At 41.0% G+C, this 20353-nt stretch overlaps 2 protein-coding genes across 2 annotated transcripts in view; one reads left to right on the forward strand and one right to left on the reverse strand.

Moving 5' to 3' along the window:
- Window positions 1-3098, forward strand: part of MXI1 (MAX interactor 1, dimerization protein) — a gene marked incomplete at its 5' end in the record, with an annotated part of 45063 nt that extends 41965 nt beyond the window's left edge. The window contains 2 exons of the mRNA XM_009873782.1: window positions 124-295; window positions 1207-3098. Of these exons, the coding sequence (XP_009872084.1) occupies window positions 124-295; window positions 1207-1370 (336 nt within the window). The remainder of the gene's footprint in view (window positions 1-123; window positions 296-1206) is intronic.
- Window positions 3099-11503: 8405 nt separating this feature from the next.
- Window positions 11504-20097, reverse strand: SMNDC1 (survival motor neuron domain containing 1). Its single transcript, XM_009873781.1, has 5 exons — window positions 19978-20097; window positions 16076-16218; window positions 13888-14049; window positions 12634-12787; window positions 11504-11900 (listed from the first exon to the last, which is right to left on the reverse strand). Exons 1-5 carry the CDS (start codon window positions 20095-20097, stop codon window positions 11763-11765), a joined length of 717 nt encoding a protein of 238 aa, XP_009872083.1. The 3' UTR covers window positions 11504-11762.
- Between the last annotated feature and the right edge of the window lie 256 nt (window positions 20098-20353).

Here is a 20353-nt window from a genome sequence, read left to right on the forward strand (position 1 = left end):
GAGCGCTTTTGCAGCTCAGATCCTTTCGGGACCTTGGAGGGTCTAAGCAAAGCAGGTGGCTGGGCAGTGGAGGGAAGGAGAAAAGGATGAAACCAGTTACTGAGTCATGTTTCATCATGTCAGAAACTTGAAGAGGCTGAGAGGAGAAGCCAGCACCAGCTTGAGAACCTGGAACGAGAACAAAGATTCCTAAAGAGAAGACTGGAACAACTACAGGGTCCTCAGGAGATAGAGCGAATACGAATGGACAGCATTGGATCTACCATTTCCTCAGATCGCTCAGACTCGGAGCGAGGTGGGTGTTGCTGAACTAGCACTGAATCCCCAGGACTCTGCAAAGTGAGGGCGTGAGATCCATCCATTTCTTGTCTCTCAGCTACCCCCTTCTAATGTGCCTTTCGTATGGAGGCTACTGATTTTGCTCATACACATGCACATACACAGACACAAATACATACAAAGAGTTTAGTATTTTGCAGGAGTTCTAATGAAGTCTAGAAGAAGTGCTGTTATGTCAAACGTGAGCTATTTCTGTGGCATTTAAAGTGACCTGCTTCTTTGAAAAGCTCTCTTAAGATGCCAAAGCACTAGTTAGGAAAAATAAAGTGATCACGAGATGGTAGCTAAATTCCTGATTGTAAAGTTGAGATATCCATTGTGCTCTTTGGTCTGCTGAATCTCGCAGCAACACAAAGAGGAAAATCTAAGAAGATATTAGTGGGACTGGAATGGATGTTGCAAAGCAGCATCTAGCTTCTCATTCTGTATTTGGGCCATGATGCACTGGAATGTCCTTTACGAGTGGTCCTAGCGATGGCAACATAATACCAAGCAAGTAATATGTTTTGGGGTGACTTCATTCTCCATTTCCTCTGTTGCCCTGTTTTACCTGTTTCTTTTTGTTTCCAGTACTGGGGCAGTAAAGCTCCAAATAAAAGAGGTAGCAGAAAAGTTCAGTGCTCACCTGTGCTGGTCGTGTGGGCTGCATGCTGGAGGAGTCACACCTCTTTGCCAAGTTCCTAAGGAAAACTGTGAGCTGGTATCCAGCTGTTCTTATAGATCGTATCCACAGGCTGTCTCATTCTAGGGAGAACACTGAAAGCCTTTCTGCTGAGCTGGGAGAGTCCCAGCAGCTCACTGGCTTGAAGGGAGCAGTTGGGTCCGTGGTGCTAACTTGTGTGTGTTTCTCTCATTTTTCTTTTTTAGAAGAGATTGAAGTGGACGTTGAAAGCACAGAGTTCTCCCATGGAGAAGTGGACAATATCAGCACAACCAGCATCAGTGACATTGATGATCACAGCAGCTTGCAGAGTATTGGGAGTGACGAGGGTTACTCCAGCGCCAGTGTCAAGCTCTCGTTTGCTTCCTAGAACCAAGTGAGACAACAGTGCAGGGTGAATGATTTCACTGGGGTGATCAAACTGGGTCCTAGATGCCAGTATCCTCTTTCAGAAATGACATATTGACAGTTAGTCCTGGAGAGACCTGTACATAAAGCTTTTTGGGTAAAGGAAGCCTCCACAGAAACCCACATGTGTTCATTTGGTCATGTTACCAATCCAAATCCCTGCTGGCAAGAAGTTAGACCAAACACTAGTCCCTTTGAAGTCAGTGAAATCCATTTGTTTCTGTGGGACCTGGATCTAGACCTTAGCGATGAAACACTTTGTTTTGAATTTATTTGTTTGAAAGAGGATACTAGAGACTCTTCCCTCTCTTTCCATCACAAGATCTGAGAAACGTCAGAATTTCTTACATTGCATTCAGGTTGAGCAACCTAGTTTAGGCCCTTCTGAAGAGCTTTTGTGGTCCTAAAAGGACCGTGTCCTACAGTTTATCACAATCCAATGCTGTCGTAACATACTAGGAAATCTAAAAAGGCTTATGTAGCCTAGGAATAACGATGACTATAATGATTGAGATCTCATTCTGTGCCCAGAGAGAGGGGAGCAGCAAAGAGAGATGTTCAGGAGAGAACACCATTCAGCTCAGCTTTCTGTTGGACATCGTTTTAAAAAGCACGTACCTCTGCCACGTGGCTAAAGCAAGAGGTACGCACTTGTAACCTGCCGGCACGTCGTGGGCTGTGTCACGCCTTGGGCGGTGACACCCAACAGCAGATCTCCCAGTAGAGGTGTGCCCACGTACCGGCACGCAACCAGGTGAGGACAGAAAGAAACCAGCACATACAAGAGGTGATATGACAGGAAGTCATGCCCAGATACTGAGCCACTATGACCTTTTTATTTGAAGAGATTTTTTGATAAACATTTGTAAATGTGTTGGAAGGGAAAACACCCCAAGTCTGATGCATCTTTTTAGAGCTTATCCATATGAAACCTTAGATGTCTTTTATATGAATTTATGCCACGAGAAGATCTCTGTTTTGATGAAGCACTTGACCCAATGAAACGCAAAGATGCTTTTTGCCATGCACACAATGGATGAAGGCTGTGCTAGCTGGAAGAGGCCAGGTTTCGTGGGGGTTTCTTTGGTTTTCTTTTTAGAATCATTCCCTTTGCTGACTTTTGAAGTTCCAGTCCAGTAGTTAACCTAGTTAAGCTCAGCACGTCTCTCATGTTAATGTAACGTTTCGACTGCACGTCCTGTTCCCAAGGGCCTTGCCATCTTACCTGTGCAGGTGCTGTTAAGAGCTATTATAGCGAATGTTTCCTAATTTTCTCAGAGATGAGCATTCTAACCTGCACTTTGAGGGCTTTGCTTTTTTTTATTTTTTGTCTTTTTAATGGCCAGGATTATTTTGTTTTCCAAGTTTTAAAAACCTTGATAGAGTCCTCACCTATGGCATTGTTTGAAACTTTGTATATCCTTAAGTAATTTAACTACCCCTCATTACTAAGAAAAGAAAGAGGGAAAAAATGCTTTATAAAATTCATAACTTATTGCTGATTTGAATGGGTTGTTAATTTCAGTCCTTTAGATTTTATTTTATTGTTTTAGGTAGGGCTGGGCAAAAAGAGGTAAAATAAAAAAAAATAAAGACAACCATATTTAGCAGTGCAGTGGAATTGTGTTTAAATGTTAGCATATGGTCCCCATTAAAGTAGCACTTTAACGCCATTAAACATTTCTGTATCTGAAATGAGTCGTGTTCTTCCATCTTGGTCATTCTTACCACCTTAGCCGATTCTTTGTTCTTCTTGTGCCCTTTGACCCTGCACTGAGAAGATCCTGAGCAAGTCTGCTGTAGAATTTTTGTGTTATGCTAAGTTGCCTGTGTTTAAGTATTCTGATGTTTCCCTGCACTCTCCTCTAAAATGTGTCAACCTCATGTAAAAGGCACAACACACATGCTTGAGTAGAGAAATAATCTTTCCATGGCTGTAATTAATGATTTCTGTTTGGTTTGGGTATTTTAAATTAATTTGCTTGCTAAGTCTGGATCAGGTTGCTGTTGTTAAATCTGTTTTCACTTGTGTATTTGTAACCCAGTGGCTCAGTACATCTGTTCTTCCTTCTGGGAGCTGACCTCTGGCTGGAGCAGGAGTCTGCTACAGGCTGCGTTGAGCTCCAGGTTAACAAATGGGCCCCGAAGGTTTTCAAAGAAGACATGCTGCTTGGGTTTCTGTATGGCGTCTCTATAATCTGTAGATGACACAAGGCTTGAGACAGTCTCCTGAGTGGTGAAAAGTGGGGAAACTTCACCTCTAGCAAGGCCCGATTAACTGATTTGGTATTACTCTCCTTGAAGGTGCTAACTGCTGGCAGCCCGGGTGCTGAGTGGTTGAGTACCGGTGGGATTTACTTATTTAGGACCCTCTTTCTGTAGCTGTCCCAGCACCTCCTCTTTCCTGTTACTCCATTTTGCTTTAATTGGCCACTTGGGAAAGAAACATCACAGCTGAGAAATGCTGACGTTCAAGGAGCGGGGAATGGCTCTGCTCTCGTAGTTAGTGTAAAACAGTGACATGTCTGTGGTTGGAATAAATGTCTGAAATGTTTGCTTGTATGCTCCAGGGCCAGTTTGGTACCTCCTACCTTTTCTAGCGTTGTGGACTCAAAGAGGTCCTGATGTCAAGTGTGAATACTATGGGGAGATTGTAGAGGGAGATGAGTTTCCATCACCAGCCCCCTGCCTGCCTGCGCAGCTAGCAGCGGAGTTCCAGCCACGGAGAGGACCAGGGATGAAACAACACAAAGAGCCTTTATAGGAATGTGTTAAACACATGGGGTTGGTTGCTCTGGTGCTGGTGGGGTTTCTTAGTAGATTTCATCTAGAGTTTGGATAGTTATTTATGTGATGGAAACATTTCTCTGCTTTTCAAGGTTGTCCTCTGCTTTGTGAGCTTTGGTCTTTGCTATTTGCTTGTGCCTCACACGGTCTGTCACACTCCCCAAGCCTCCCCTCTGGTCTGTTGTGTCAAAAATGTTCAAGAGGACTAATTTACTTGGAGAAGTTGCTGTAAGTTACTTTTAGATGATGGTGCAAGCCAGTTTGTGTGGTTTTGTAGCACATCAGTTAGTTGATCATAATAGTTCCTTCTGCTTAAAAATGCACAGATCTCAGAAATCGTCCGTTGTGGTTAGCCAGAGTAGTCCCGTGTGCCAGATCTGCGGTAGGGTCATGCCACTTTTCAAACTACCGCCAAAGTTTCCACTAGCCAGAAATCTTGTAAAACAGAGTGAGCATCCAGAGGTGCAGATCCAAATCCTTGAAAGTCAGATGTCTCTCAGGTCTTTGGAAGCTGAGAAGGTCCCTCACACTACTCAACTCTGAAGAGATACAATAGAGCAAGTCAAATTTACTGACTCTCCCCAGAAAAGTGCTCACAGAAGCTTACTCAGTTTTGTCCAAACTGTGTTATTTTCATTCACCCCAGAAGATGAACACAGGGAAAGCATGTTGCTGGTTGGCTGCCCAACTCTATTATTTTTTTCACGTACAACTTTGTGGGATTTGCGTTGCTTCCGAGGCCTCGTTTTACTCCTCTGCAAGCGAAGCGAAACACATCACTCTTGGTATTCTCCTCTGTGTCTCTGGGTTCTGCCCACCACATTAACTCTACTTTCCCCCAGAATAACACACATTTTCCTTTCATTGTTGCAAAATTGGATGAGGTTTTTCTATGATTTGCTCTACGGGTGCTATTGTTTTTCTGGTTTATTTTTGCGTTTGTATTTTTGGCCGAGTATGGTGACTTTTCCTGTAACAAGAGTTGGATGTACTTTCCTTAAGCAACTTGCCCGCGCAGTAGACTCACATGCACACACGTGCACAGCTCCCGCTGCAGATGAGATCCCCGGCAGGTCCTTTTGCTACAGACAAACCCGTTAAAAAGACCATTGAGCATTTTCCTTCTTTTGACACAAGCGTATTACAGTATGTCATCTCCTGTCTGCAGACAAGGTGGAGATGACTATCTGCCTGCATTTGTCATGGTTATCCTGTGGTGAGTTGTCACTTGAAGGTCAATTTAATGTCCGTTCCATTAGAGGCATGTCAGTGACAAAGGTGGTCTCCAATCCATCTGTCTGAAGAAATCCGTAGGTCAATAGAAATGGGGTTAACTACACAGACCTGTCGTTTTCCAGATTTCGTGGTTGGGTTTTTTTCTGTTTGTTTGTTTGCTACCATCTCTTTGTGGCTTGTCAGCTCCAGCCTCCTGCTTTTCTGCTCTTTGTTCTCTTGTTCTTGGTGCTACCTGTTCTGTGTTTCTGTGTTGCCCTGGTGAAATGGATGAAATATTTGGCTTCAGGGGAAGTGGGATCTGCACTAAATGGAGATAGGCTTGTTTTTTCCCCTGGGATTCTAAGCTTCTGTTGTTACATATTTTCTGGCACCAGCCATGAGTCATTGGAAAGAGAAACCAAAGTCACTTCCTGGAAGGGGATGGTAAAAACCAGGACTTTATTCTGGGGTAAGGGAGGTCATAGTATTAGTAATGAAAAAGTCCGTAAGTAACAGAGTAAAGTCTGATGTTTTTTTCTGGGGCTTTGTCCTGTGGATGGATTTTCTGGCAAGTGATAAATTCTGTGACCCGATAGTGACTGAAACTCCTCTGCATCCATGATACAGTCTGAATTGTCCCGTGGGACCCTCAGAGAGAGTCTTACTTCTTCTCTGTTCACCACTTTGCACAAAATACCTAGAAAATACTGATGTGCTTTCAGATTTGTTTGAAATTGGCCAGTGGATCTGCAAGATGTTTGGGAGGAGGAACACAGGAGAAGAGAGTGGGTGTCTGCATACACAATGTCTTCTTTTTGGAACAACCTGTTACAGAAAATCAGGTTGTTTAAGTGGGCATAACACATCACTGACCTCTGCCTCCCTACTCATTTCCTCTTGAAAAACTGACCCCTTCAGTTATTAGGCAGAAGCAGAACTAAGGAGTCTGTGAGTATTGGTACTATGGCTGTGGTACTAAATATGTAGTATTTAGTATATTATAAATACGTGGTAATATATATCTCTTCGGGGTATTTGACTAAAACTAACGAGTTGCCTCATCAAGGAGGGATGCTCATGTTGCAGTCTCTTAAAAAATACGAAGGGTCAGGAATTGCTGAGCAGCCTTTGGGGAGGCTGGCTGCGTCCTGCGAGGTGTGTGCTCGCACGGGGCTGAACAAGGGAGTTGCACTGTGCCACTGGCCTGACTGTCGCGGGTCCAAGGTGTGAAATGTCATTCCCTTTCAGAAGGCTATTCAGTGTTAACCATGCTGTAAGGGTTATGGGTATTTTATTTTTACCACACTGGGAAAAAAATCAGCCCCTTAGTTTGTGTTACCTCCATGAGGCCCAGAGCTGGTGGGCTGAGCTGCTTTAACCTTCAACATGTCATTCAACATCTTGACTTGCCGTCTGCTGTGCTGCCACGTGCTGAAGCTTCATTTTAATGCAGCGTTTACTCGGAGGGCGCAGAACACTGCACAGAACCAATCTTGGCCTCCAGCAGGTCATGGGAAGACAACTGGCTTCTGTATGTTCCTGGGGAGCGTGGGGTGGCCCCAGCCCATGCTTTTAAGGCCATGAAGAGGATTCACCTACTGGAAATATGGTGATTCTGAGAAATGGGGCAGAGAGGAGTGACCGGATGGCTCTGAGCACTAGTAGTAACGCTAATCTCATGTCAGGGGATGCTCCCAGGTTGGGGTTTTCTGCAATAAGGTTCTCAGGGATGTGTTGTTGTACAGATCTGACTGTGGCATCTGTGGGGCTGGAGGACACTGGCATTTCTTGTTGTCTTCGAGCAAGCAATACCACTAGTGTGCCTCCTCCGCGAGGGGATAGTTAGAGGGGTGGTGTTAGAGAAGACAGATTTAGCATTCAGGTGTTCTTCCCTCTGTGATTCCAACTGAAAGAAACATTAGAGAGCTTTGGGCCAAATTTACTGCATTTGTAAAGTCTCATCAGAGTCATGAACATTGCAGCAGGGACTGCATTTCAGCAAGGATTAATTTTGATCTTCAGAGACATTGCAACAAAGCAGGAAAAACCATCAAGGAATTTAAAGCATTTTATGGTGGTTTTAACATTGTGGTTGCTAGTGCTCTAGCTAGTGCTTAGTTTAGCTATGGCTGGGAAATTCTTTCCATTTAACCCCTGTTCAAAAATACTTTTCTCAAAATAATGAATTGGTTTGGATCTCTTCCTGGAAGGCTTGATGGGGAAATAAAAAAGCTTCTTCCTCTCCTGGAGTGGTGAACAGCTGTACAAAATAGTACTCATGGCTTTAGGAAATACCTGCACGGCGTTATCTGCTAAAAATGTAGGGTTTAAAACTTGGCGTCAGTTGTGTTCCTCACAGAGAACTTCTCTTCAGGAAGGAACATCACCTTTCAGTCTAGGTGAGAGCAAGGCATTTTCTGTCAGCATCCAGCGTGGGAAGGCTTTGCACTGCTGCTCAGACAAAGAAATCATTGGGAGTTCAGCGAGTTCAGCAGAGCAAGGTAACTGCTTTACAAAATGAAGTAACATGAGGGCTTTTGTGTTGCCTTCAGCTCAAGGCCAGAGTTCTGGTGTGTTGGTGAAGTTGCTTAATCACGTTGTATGTTAACAGATCGCTAGCGTGGCTCTGTGGCAGGGATGGTTACCGCAGTCCTGACGTGAACATCCCTTCTTGTTTTGCAACCTAAGTGAGAGGTTTGGAGCGCAGATAAAGATAGGAAAAATGGCAGTGCTAAGCACAGCACCAGCTGCAAGGCAGCGATCTTTCTCTTGAGCCTGTTCTATAATCTCAGGCTTAGTGTAACTGTTGCGAGACATACAAGTGGTGGTTGCCTCACAAAATACTGCCAGAGAGCTTGAGTTGGGCAGGCAGAATGTCAGCGCAGAAGTTTGCTGTTGCTTTTGCCTTCTAAACATCTCCAGCACTGAACTGCAGTCTCCTCAGTTCAAGTCCTTTTTTGTATTTACAGACTGCTGAGACCAGGCATCTCCAGAAACAAGTGACGCGACATGCTCACTCTGACATAATGGAAAGCTAAAGAGAAATGGATTGCCATGACCATGAAAACTTATCATTGCTCTTAAAACTGTTTTAAATACTTAAACTGATTGGAGCAGTCCTGGATTTGTGAGTCAGATTTGCGCTGGTTTAATTTCCACAATAGATTACGATTTGTACAAGATTGAGGCTGCACTAGATAAACCATTTCCTGTAGCCTGTACTGAGCATTTTGCACAATATCCTATGGGAAAGGAACAAATCTTGTTTTGTCTGACAAATATATTTTCCTTAATGTCTCGGTGGTTTTGCGCTCTTTATTTTTACACTTAATTAAGTTTTCCTCTGTCATTTCAGTATTTCTAAGTACTGTCTGCTTTACAGTAGGATTTGCTAGCACTGGGGTTGGTCGTTGTTCCACCTGCAGAGTACAAGCGCTGAAAAATCAGGTTTCTTATTTCCTAAAGCAGCTAACAAACTGGGGAAAAAAAAGCCTATTAAAAAAAAACCTGCAACAAATACTAAAATACTTTCAGCCACACATTTCTGGTCACTTCAGTGTTTGTAAAATAAGTAACTTTTTGTTTACTTGTTTTGGCAATTACCAGCATTGCTTAACTCAAGACTGATTTCTTCTATGTGAATTTCTCAAGCCAGCATTCCAAAGCAGACTACAAAAGGAACTGGCTCCATCCTGCAGATGAAGAAACAGCATCAAAAAAAAAAAAAAAATTTAAGTGCCACAGGAATGGTTGTGTGACCAAGATGGCAGTTTCAGTGCTTTTCTCGTACATGTGAGTTGTCTTCACAATGTTCTCACAGCGATAGCTCAGCCCAGCCCCAGTGGTGTCGCTGTGTCACCATCTATCCCAGGTAAGGCATTTAAGGAAAAGGGGCATCAAAACTTTTCAGTTTCAGCCTTTCTTTGCAGCGCTGAGGAGTTAACAGCCGAGTTCATTAAGCAGCCTGTGTTGTAAGAGAGATGACAGTAAGTTATTCAAAACTAGTTTTGCTATTTTTCTTTTAAAGGCTCAGCAAAGAAGTCCATGAGACCAACAACCTTTAACTTGGGCAGGGCTGTCACCACCAGGGAGGCTCACACACCCACTGACTTGCTGTACCTCAAGTTCTCTTCAGTGAACTGAAGTTCACTTCTGTGAACAAATAGTCCAGTGATAGACTGTTCAGTGTATTTATTACACCAAATAATGAGCACATGTAGTATGTCAAGTATGGATTAAATCTGTTTCTCCAAATACCTTTTTTTTTTTTAACAAGAGAACAAGTGAAGTTAAGGAAAGGTTCATGTGATGTGGCTTCCCGATAATTCCAGTTTCGCCTGCTTTAGTGTGTTTCAGTTCTAACTTGAAGATGCTCTTTTTGGATAGTGAAAGGGATACAGTGTCACTGTACAGCAGCCATCTATGAATGACAAGAGGTGATGTCCAGCTGTCAGTGGTACAGGACTAGCAGCTGGGTAAGATAACTGCTGAGGCATGTCTCGCTGTAGGGTGCAGGCTATAGTACAAACTCCCTTTCTAAAAAGCAGTAGAGTCAGATAATTTTACTTGAGAACTTTTCCCCATACAAAAGAAAATTTAATCCCCTTGCTACCAGTGAAGACTAAGAACTAAGCAATATCTGTTTCGGCTTGCAGTGATTTGATTGACTCGTGTAGTACAGATTGGGTACGTAGCTTTTCCCCCCACAATGTATACTTGCACTTTCTCAAATATATCCAGCAGATTTTAAACACTTTATTTAATAAAAGTTAAACATACAAAACTGAAATTAACACACTTTGTAGTCATAAAAATCACCTTCTCCCATTATAGGGAGAACCTTTTTCTATGTATGGATTCTAAACTACCAGTTGTAGAGTTTAGCTTGAGTTGCGACTCAGGTAACTGATGGACATGTCCACCAATCAGTGCATCAACAATTGCTGACGTGACCTGATCTAGTTAACAAAATTACAAAATGAGCTACATTAACATAATATACAGGGAAATAATGGTCAGGGTTAATGGACAAGAAACACGCTTTAATTATTTAATGGGGGCAACAGCTGACAGACTCTTGTCCATTAACTCAGCCCTAGATTTTACAAAAATAATATCTACATTGTATACAGGGCTACCCATTAACTTCTTTAAACACATTACGGGTTCAGAGATGGCACCACTACCGTAAGTGAGAGACAAGTAACAGAGGAAAGCAAATCACATAAAATACAACAAAGCAAGAGCTTTTACACAGTTTCCTGAATGAAATTGAAGGGGCTCAGCAGCACTGTAATACAGCTGAAGTTACAATGAACAGTAGGTCCAGCCAGTTATTTAAGGACAGAAACTTCTGACTACCCTTTACTCACAGCTAAGTGGGATCTAGGCATTTGTATCTGCTGTGCTGCACTTGGACTGGACTGGATGGAGGAGGCCCACACACAAGCTGTGACTGTACCGTCAAGCCTACAAGATCTGCAAGAGGGGAGGTGATGGCTCCTTTCCAAAGCACGACCCCTGATCCTTGGGGAGGGGCGGGTAATGTTTAAATACAGTTCTCCTCTTTGAAACTGGAGTCTAAATACCTTGTCCTATGGTTTTCTGGTTACATTTCAATAACCGCCTATGAAACTTTTATGAGTATTTAAAAAAAAAAAAAAACACAAACAAAAAAACCAGTAGTATCTCCTCCGCTTCTAGCACAGGAAATTCAGACTGGAATTAAAGTCAGATTCATTGTTTCTAGCACATGAATCGTTAGGAGTAAAGATCCTATCAGCTCTCTTCTGCCCTCATTTACAGCTGTACAAATCAATCTTCAGTGGATTTGTAAAGGAGTAATTTAGAACTTCCTTAGCAATTCCATGTGACCTACAAGCTACGATGGAGTCTAGCTCTCTCTCTCCCAGAGCTGCGGGCAGCTCTGTAGTGCTAAGCTTGTCACTAGGACAGCAGACAACACTGTGACTACAGACACACGGGAGGCTGTTAAGGTGCCATTTTTATACCACCACCTTTCCTAAGGGAAAAAAGTCATTCACTACTACTATGAATGGAAGATTGCAGAGATGAAAGCTGCAGGTAACTACTGCTTTCGAAGTAATGGGTAACAGCAGTTCATGAAACCATTTACCTGCAAAATGGACTTCAATGCAACTACAAAATGTTTAATGATCAGGGGAGTCAAATCAATAGCTTGAGATTTAAGGCTCATATCAGCTGAAGCCAAAGTGATGGTGACAAAATGGACTAGTCTCTATGTGCCAACAAATAATTTACTTTTAGAAAAATATAATGATAAAAAGATAAGTGTAAAGCCCTGCAGAGATGAAGTTCCACCTTTTTCCCGTTACTGAGGCATCAAATGCCTGACATTGTATTTAGAGGTATCTTGATACTGTGTCATAGGTTTGTCTGCAATTCCACATGTTCCAACTCCAACCTTGCCAGTTACGCTCTCGGGGGAAGCAAAAATACTCCTCTTTACCTGCAAATGAAAGAGAAAACAGCATTTCTGAATAATTATTCACTGGCTTTTAAAAAACCAAGCCATCATTACTACCTGAAAAGTTTCAATATTCTCAACTTCTTACTCCATTTCTGCAGCTTAGCTGATCTGTGACACGTTATCAGCAGGTGAGATAACAGAGGTGGGAGCTTCCCGACACCTAAGCACTGGATGTGATAGTGGTACTCAGAACTTTGGGTCAGGCCAATAATGAATAAAATCCACCTTTCGTAGGATGATCTCTAGTAATTGCTCAAGTTTTACCACTATGGCAGCTCTTGGTCAAGCCATGATAAAAATGACATCAGTCTTTGAAGTGTCCCTGCCACTTTTTTTTTGCACTACGCTTGCTGTTCAAGGGCAGTTGCTTAGCATAGTGTCTGCCAGGTCACAAACACAGCAAGAAGTCAGTCTTGGAGCTTTAAACAGGCCCTGAGGCTCTAAGCTGTGACACATACTACATGGCAACTGACCGTGAGCCCAGCGCTCCAAGCTAAGTGCGAGCTCAGCCTCCTCTGAAATCGTACAGGCCAAACCCAGGCCTTTTAAGTGTACAAATACCAAACTGTACACTTCAGAATTCCAAAGATGAACTCCCTTTAAATCCCTTTAAAAAACCTCACTTCCTCCTCTCTCCCAAAGTACCGCACAAAAGTCTGGGCCCTGTTGTTCTTCACACAGAATTAGATCCCATTGATTAGATCCAACCAACCTGGCCTTTCTTGTTTTTAGAATAGGCTCTGTTGTTGAACTGTTGCCACTTGACTTTCTGGTCCTCTCGTTCCTGTTCAAGTTCTTTAATTCTCTGTGCTTTTTTCAATGCTTTCTTCTTTTTATACTCTCGTTGCTGGGCTATCATCTCTTTCCTAGAAAGAAGGAAAAAAGATATCTTATGTTTATGCCTTTTCCTGCAAGAAACTAAGACCCCTGTAAGACAGACACGCACTATAAGTAAATGACAGAAAACAAAGCTTGTAAATATTCTCTACTTGTAGAAAAAAACTACTAGTTTTTTCCATGCATAAGCATTACAGTGCTTATTTATGTATTTGGGCATAAGAACACCCACCACTTGTTTAAGACCACATCAAATGTAGTGACCCATGGGACTGCGTGCAATTAATTTTTTGAATGTACCTATCAGCACTCCTACATTTCAGAAATGTCTAGGGTTTGGAACACCTAAATAGCCCATTTGAATGAAAAGCTGAAACTTTTCTGGAGGTCTGCACAACTCTTATGCTACCAAGTAGTGGACAGGGATGGAAGGAAAAGAACAAAGATAAGTTACTTTAGTAAAGGTAAGTTCAAGGAGTGGATCTATGCCACAATGCAGCACCCCTCAGAACGATCCCTTAGGGAAGAGAACGTTGCCTGTAACAAACTCTGAAATTGTACCACCTTTCCCTCTCCTCAAAAGAAAACAAAAAGTGTTTTCAGCCCTAAAAATACCTTTCTATGCTAGACACAGCAGGACCTTAAGTAAAGCCCATCTCCCCAGCGATGGGGTCAACACAGGGATGGGGCAGAAGCCCTTCATACTGGTCAGTGCACTTGCTGGGAGCCAAATCACAGGTCTGAGAACATCCGGCACTAGACGTGGGCTGCAACATGTAGGCTCTCTGCTGTCTGTGAAAAAGTACTAACTTTTTTAATCTACCACTTACATACTTGATATCATGAGATAGCATAATCTGAGTGAAAACAAAGTCTATCATGTTATCTTGCTCAGGATATGTAACACTCATGATACCAGCCACAATAATCTACCAAACATTATAAACTAGATTGATTTAAGATCCTCTTTAAAGCAAACATGTAAAGATACTAAAGTGATGTAATTTTTTTTTAAAACAGAGATTCTATTTCATTAACCGATTTTAAAGCTGTGGGGAAAAAAAATCACTAAAAAAACCCAACAAAACCAAGACAGCAGCCTTCAGAGTTCTGCCTGTGTATCACTTACTTGGACATGGGTTTGTTGCCACTGTCCTCTTTTGCTTTTCTTCCCTCTTCCACAGGCTTGAGGTTGAACAGAGGTGTCACTTCAGCGTTGCCATATCCAGCAAATGTGATGGCAGCTGTTCCGTTCTCCTCATCTATCTCTTCGATCTCAGCTTCGTAACACCTGTAAAGATATCATGGCTGTAAGCATGTGAGTAAAGCTTTAATACTCAGCCCTTCCAACACCTACACTGTCAGCCAGCTAATGGCATTAAGTAAAAAAAATCCCAAATATCAGCCTTCATTTTCAGGGACAACATAAAAATCAAACTAAGAGATTATTTTCTTAAGGTCAAAGGGACACAAGTACAAAGACTGGAATCTGCTGTATTTGACCTTTAGCATCAAGAAGCAATGGCCTCACAGTTACCAAGACTAATGATTAATGCTGGGGCCAATCTAATCAGACACCCTGATTTTTCATTCTAGTTCTGGCAGGCCATGGGATTGAAAAAAAAGACCCAACAAAATACTGCATTCACAGAACACTGCTTTCAGGGAATTCAGTGAGGAGGTTTGGAAAATGTCAGCTCACAAGAGCAAAGCTTTGGTTCCATTTTTCTCCCTATGAAAAAGACTTAAAACTGAAGCTTTAAAAAAATACTCCCCCATCAACACTTAGAAAGTTACGAGTTTTCTTACTAATTCAGAACACCAATTTTGAAGTTTTAGCATAAATCATTCCATTTCATACTTACTTATATGAAACATTTTCCCATTATCAGATCAGTTTGACCAAAAAGAAAAAAATAAATGTGACATTTCAAAAAAAATTTTAAATAACTAGATTCTAAATTCAGAACAAAAGGATACATCTAAAGCAAATAGAGGAATAAAATGAGATGTTTCGCAGACAATACTCCAGTTAACATTTACTAAATTAATGTCATAGAATGGCCTAAGCTGGAAGGGACCTTAGAGATCATTTTAATCCAGCCTCTCTGCCACCAGGGACGCCACCTCTCAATGTCTTGTACAATTTTAGTGGGCCAGCATCATCTTGAGTTGAGCTCACTGAAAATACACTGAAACAAAAACTGCATGAGGAAGAAAACCTACTGATCTCCAGCTAGCTCTTCGTGAAACACTGTTCACTTAAATGTTGCAACAGAAAGCAGGGTTTTTGTTTGGAGGTTGGTTTGTGGTGGTTTATTTTCTTAAAAAAAAAAAAAAAGCAATAAAGTCTAATAAGATCCACTTCAGTGGACACTCTGGCACTTCCTCAAGCTCTGATCCTCTAACTCAGCAATCAGAACAAGGAGAAATGACCCAATTCTGACCTAAGACAGTAAGATTAAATTTTTAAATTCTTACACAAAGGCATTTTACTGATTTATAATCTGTGACAGAAAAACTGCTCATTTTTAGGTTTGTTTTCACCTAAGACATCAACAGCCATACCAAAATCTTAGTGTGGTTACTACATTGTTAACAGAACCACTTTCACTGAACAACAGAGCATCTAAGTGGTAACAACTGGGATATTAGGCCTGCATAAATAGTAATTTTTCAAAAGTCGCAACAGTTACACATTTTGCAGAACGGAAAGTAATTCTAGAATGTTTATTTCAAAGATTATGAAGTCAGAATGAACTGCTTATGTCCCCAGAACTTCACAAGCTAATGTAATGGAGACTAAATCCAAAAGGTTGATTGATTTCATAGTTGTATTACAGAGCTAGTTATTTCATAGCCAAACCCCAGCATTTCCAATTAAAAATTAATTTTGAAGCAGAAGCACAAGCTAAGCTACAGGAAAGATTTTTCTGGATAGCAATCAATAACATATATATGAATGCAATGACAAATTATGAATTATACATCCCAAAACCTTTACGAAAGACTGCTCTGATGGATCAATTCATGACAGTCTGCCACTTACTACGTTAACAAATGGTAATTTACCAAAGCTACCCTACTTTTATAAGGTTAGTGACGAACAGGGCATTTCTATAAAATGACCCCACATCTCTCTGGGTTTTTATCTAAAATACTGACCTTTAATAAAGAGAGTAAAAGAATCACTAATACCATATTTATTTCCCAATTTCTTTTTGCTCTTAGTCACCCTAGAGGCAGTTCAAACTGAATGAAAGTCTCTTACCATTGAACTATTTCATGTAACTGTTAGAGAAGTTTTCTACACTTACTGTCCATCCTCACTCCATATTGCCATACACCTATCCCCAACCTTCCAGGAGTGACTGGGCAGAGCAGAAGCAGAACTGTCAGAACTTGCAAGAGTTTCTGAAGGTTGTGTTGAAAGGAGATCTTTGGTTAATTCTATGACTTCCTATAAAAGACAAAAAAACCACAAAGAATAATTTTTCAAACTCTGTTACCATGCATATTTTTACCCCAAGCTTACTGGTTTGGTTTCTTTGAAGTTACTGTATTAAATTCACAGCTGATACAAAGTGGATAAATTTGGTTTGTTTTTTTAATCACTTAACGAAACTCATCACTAGCATAGATAAAAATTTGTATGGTCCTCACTGTATTAAAGTTGCCTGTGCCCTCCTCAAACTTCCAGAAGGAATCTATTATTTTTATAGCATTTCTTTCTAGATTGTTTATCCATAGACACAAAGACACAGCTAGATAATCTCGATTAAAAAAAATACCAACAGTGTGACTCTGTGCACATGGCTGCACGTGATGTTGGTTACTGACCAAAAATCACACATGTGGCAGAGCAAGTATTCAACACAACAGCACTCTGAAGACAAAGCATGAAGGGACGTAACACCTCTGTTCTCTCTGTAGCTGGCAGTTTCTTCCATCCCTTCACCTTTGGGACTGGGCTGGTTATTTTATATGTAGTAATCTCTAAAACACACAGCAACTACAACTGCAGCATTGCTAAGTGATTAAACACTTTTCATTTTACTCAAAAAACATGTGGATTGGCTGTACTGAGGCACCAAGAGCCGGGGTGAAAAGCACCTTCCATGACTGCTGCTCAGTAAAGCATTCAGGTGCACACTAAAGAAATTGATTTCCTTAGATCATTTTCATACAAGTGTTTGTTTCTCTCTAAATTCCCTGACCTGAAGATTTCAGGTTGGGCCTTCCTTTGCTAGTCTAAAGAGACAATAAGATTTTTTTTTTCTAGTTCCTTTAAATATTGTTGATTCACAGTCAGAGGCATGCCCCACCCCAACTTCTGTCAATATTATATTCTTATTCTGCACACTCAAGACCACTGGTTTTCACTAGTGTTAGAAATCAAAGGAGCCAGCACCTAAAAGCCCATTTAAGCTTTCTGTATAAGGCAAAGCAACTCTGCAGTCCTTCTGTTCTTTGAGTATCTCAGCATGAATCATTATCTCTCTCTTAACAGTAAATGTTTCAGTTAGGGGAGGGTTAGAGATAAACAACATTAAGCTGAGGCTCAGTGGAACCTGAACTTTCCTCCCAGTTTCTCATCCTAGTTCAGCTATGGGGGTTGCAAAGACTGGCTCAGGAAAAAGTGGTAAAGAAGCTGTTCCTCATTCTGTAACGCCCTGGATGACCATAAGCAGTTCCCAAATAAGAAGTAATACAATATTGTTACATGCGTTTTTATCTCAAACTATAGAACTGGCATGAATGGCCTAACAGCTTGTTCCTGTTGCAGCAGTTTATGCCTGAATTTCCAACACTCCCCTAACAAAACTTATGCTCTTTGTTTTAGAGGAGTTGCTGGTTATTAAGTGCAACAGTAAGCACCATCAGCAGCCAACTGTAAGCACAGAGACGTGCAATTACTTCTACTACTTTGGTTTCCGTTTTCTGTAATGCTACAGCTGAACGAGAACAGATTTTGATTATCAAGTTACCTAATTTGAGTGCGCTCTGCAGAACACAGAGCATTAGCCTCATTTTCCATCTTAGGTGCAAAATCCCAACTATTCCTCAACAGCTGTATTCTGCAAATCCAAGAGGCATCATGGTTTGAAACAGGTATGTTCTCTCAGCAGATCACGCATAATGCATCAGGCACGTGCTACCTGAGAGTAGGCGTTTCAGCTATGGAGACCACCAGTAACACCAAACTGACGACTTATTCGTGCCACATTCCTAGATGGCTTATTGTAGAACTCAAGCATGAACAGTTTCAAGAAAAGTCTACCAATGATACTTTGAATTTGATAAAGTCACTTAAACAGCAGGCTACAAACAGCAAACTTCTGATAAGAACCTTCATATGAGATCCCTGTTTCATAGTACTTAGCACACAAGATAGAAACATTAATTTTATTGCAGCCCACAAGATAGTTCCAAGGTATTTAACAGAATAGCTCATTCAAAGAAGATTTCTGAGCACGAGCTAGATGACCACAGCAGCTCAGTACAGCCAAGTGACCTGAACAGCACGCCCTGCTGCCACATCCCCGTGACAGGGAAGTGTGAGCAGCAGAGAATAGTCGTTAGATTTTGCCAAGATTTTTCCTGACCAGCTGGTATTTACAAAGCCAGACAGCGTGCTCTACACTGCAGAACACAATGCCCACAGGTACCATCTCCTACTACAGATGACAGCTGCCACCAATTCTTTTTGTTACAAAAGGTTAAGTTTGGTTCTTGGGTGCACAGACACTGCCTTAGAAGTGCTTCAGTGAAACAAAAAGTGAAAAGCAAAGTTATTTCTAAAAATTTCTTCTAGTATTTATTTTAATTTTGTTACTCAGGAATAAGCAAAGTGTATGAAAGGCACTAGTGCATCACTACTACAGAAAGAAAAAAGTTTCAATTACATACTAACCATCTTTTTGAACAAAAAGCTGCTCGGATGGGACACTGACGCATTGCACCCATTTTTGTAATTGTTTGGCATATATTAAGGCTGCAAAACATTATGTCATTTTCAAGGTGGAACATATGGATAGCAAACCTTTTGGGGACGAAAGTGTAAAGATCTTCCCCATTCTGTGCAGAAAGCTTTTATTAAAAAGTTTGCAAGTTGTCCTTTCACATCAATGATCTCTGCATATCAAAGCCGAGGTCGTGTTGGTATCGGAAATATCATCCCATATGGGTTTTGCTGCGCATTTTAAAAATATAAAAATATACACATGCTTTTAACAGTGTACAATGAAGGACATTAAGATGATCTATAAAGTGCCTTGTGGGCACAAAGCCTCTGTAATTTAAAAGTAATTCTACGGATCACTGGTTTGAGGCACTGCTTGTATTTTGATTGAAGTATCATTTTTACTGCTGTTATTTCCATTTTCCATGCAGAATAGTGGTTACTGAATCTTGTATTGGGTGGTTTTGTATTTTTTTTAGATCTAAGGGCTAAAGCAATCACCACAAAAATGAAGCAGCATCTTGCACTCTCATGACAAATTTTAACAGTACTGCCGTTCTGGTGGGGTTTTTTATATGCCAACGTGTCTTTATAGGCACAAGAATCTAGAAGACCACTTATCAAGATAAACTAGGCTGGTGGTCATGCCGTCACCAAATAGCACCCTAAGGATCAGAAATTGTTTTTAGCTTTTAAGAATGCAGCATGCTTGCAAATGTTTAAAAAACTGCACGTGGCAAATGAAAAACACAACTCTTTTCCTTTCTTATAAAAAAACCTTAACACAATCCACATACCAGGAATAGTAAGTTATATTCCAAATTTTTTTTATTGCAGATCCTGGATCAAATTATTTGGTAACTCAAAAATAAGCAAAAAGGCATAATGTTAAGTCCAACCATCAAGCTTTGGTGTAGTAAAAGGAACAAAAAATAACTACTTTCTGAGAAACACTTTTAAAAAAATAAAGAGAAACAGTAAAGACAGCACTGGCATATCTTCTGTCACTCTGGCTAAAGTTTTTAGCAGAAGAGTTTGCTATAAAAATTAGTGCATCCTTTTTGCTGATCTACAAGACAGGTTCAAAGTAGGCCACATTGTTTTTCTTCCAAATCCATCCTATCACTTGTATCAATTTACATGAAAACAAAGTAATAAACCCACCAAGTATATATCTTTGTTGCCATGCAAAGAGGTAATATGAAACACCTGCTAAAGAGCCTGAAGTTTCAGCTACTCACACTCTCAAGTCCTCACCTGTAAATCTTTCTTCAGTTTTAGTAAATCTTCATTTTCCGCATTCCCAGATAAGGCAGCCTCAACTTGCTGAAGCTGAGCTTTGTAGCTAGCTAACTGCTTAGCGAGGTCTTCTGACATCTGCAAAACACACACACATCAAAACAGGCTCGATCGGCGCTTTTTAATTCAATCTTGTGGAGCAAGTACAGTGAAACTGATAAATAACACGAAGAGCTATTACTGAAATATTAAAAATACAATTAAGTTTCAATAACGCACTATTTGACTACAGATTGCCACTCACCTCACTTTTGTGCTTTTTAACTACTCCCAAGCAATTTCTGAAAAAAAAAGCTTAAACACGTGCCTGCCGGCCCTCAGGGGGAACACGCGA

Source organism: Apaloderma vittatum, unplaced genomic scaffold (assembly GCF_000703405.1).
Source record: "Apaloderma vittatum isolate BGI_N311 unplaced genomic scaffold, ASM70340v1 scaffold7147, whole genome shotgun sequence".
Classification (NCBI taxonomy): domain Eukaryota; kingdom Metazoa; phylum Chordata; class Aves; order Trogoniformes; family Trogonidae; genus Apaloderma; species Apaloderma vittatum.

Coding starts and splice junctions, on each gene's coding strand:
- SMNDC1 (XM_009873781.1), bottom strand. CDS start 20,097: ATGTCAGAAGACCTCGCTAAGCAGTTAGCTAGCTACAAAGCTCAGCTT. Junction 16,219..19,977: donor AACTGAAGAAAGATTTACAG/GTGAGGACTTGA, acceptor TGTCTTTTATAG/GAAGTCATAGAATTAACCAA. Junction 12,788..13,887: donor GGCAACAAACCCATGTCCAA/GTAAGTGATACA, acceptor CCTTCTTTCTAG/GAAAGAGATGATAGCCCAGC.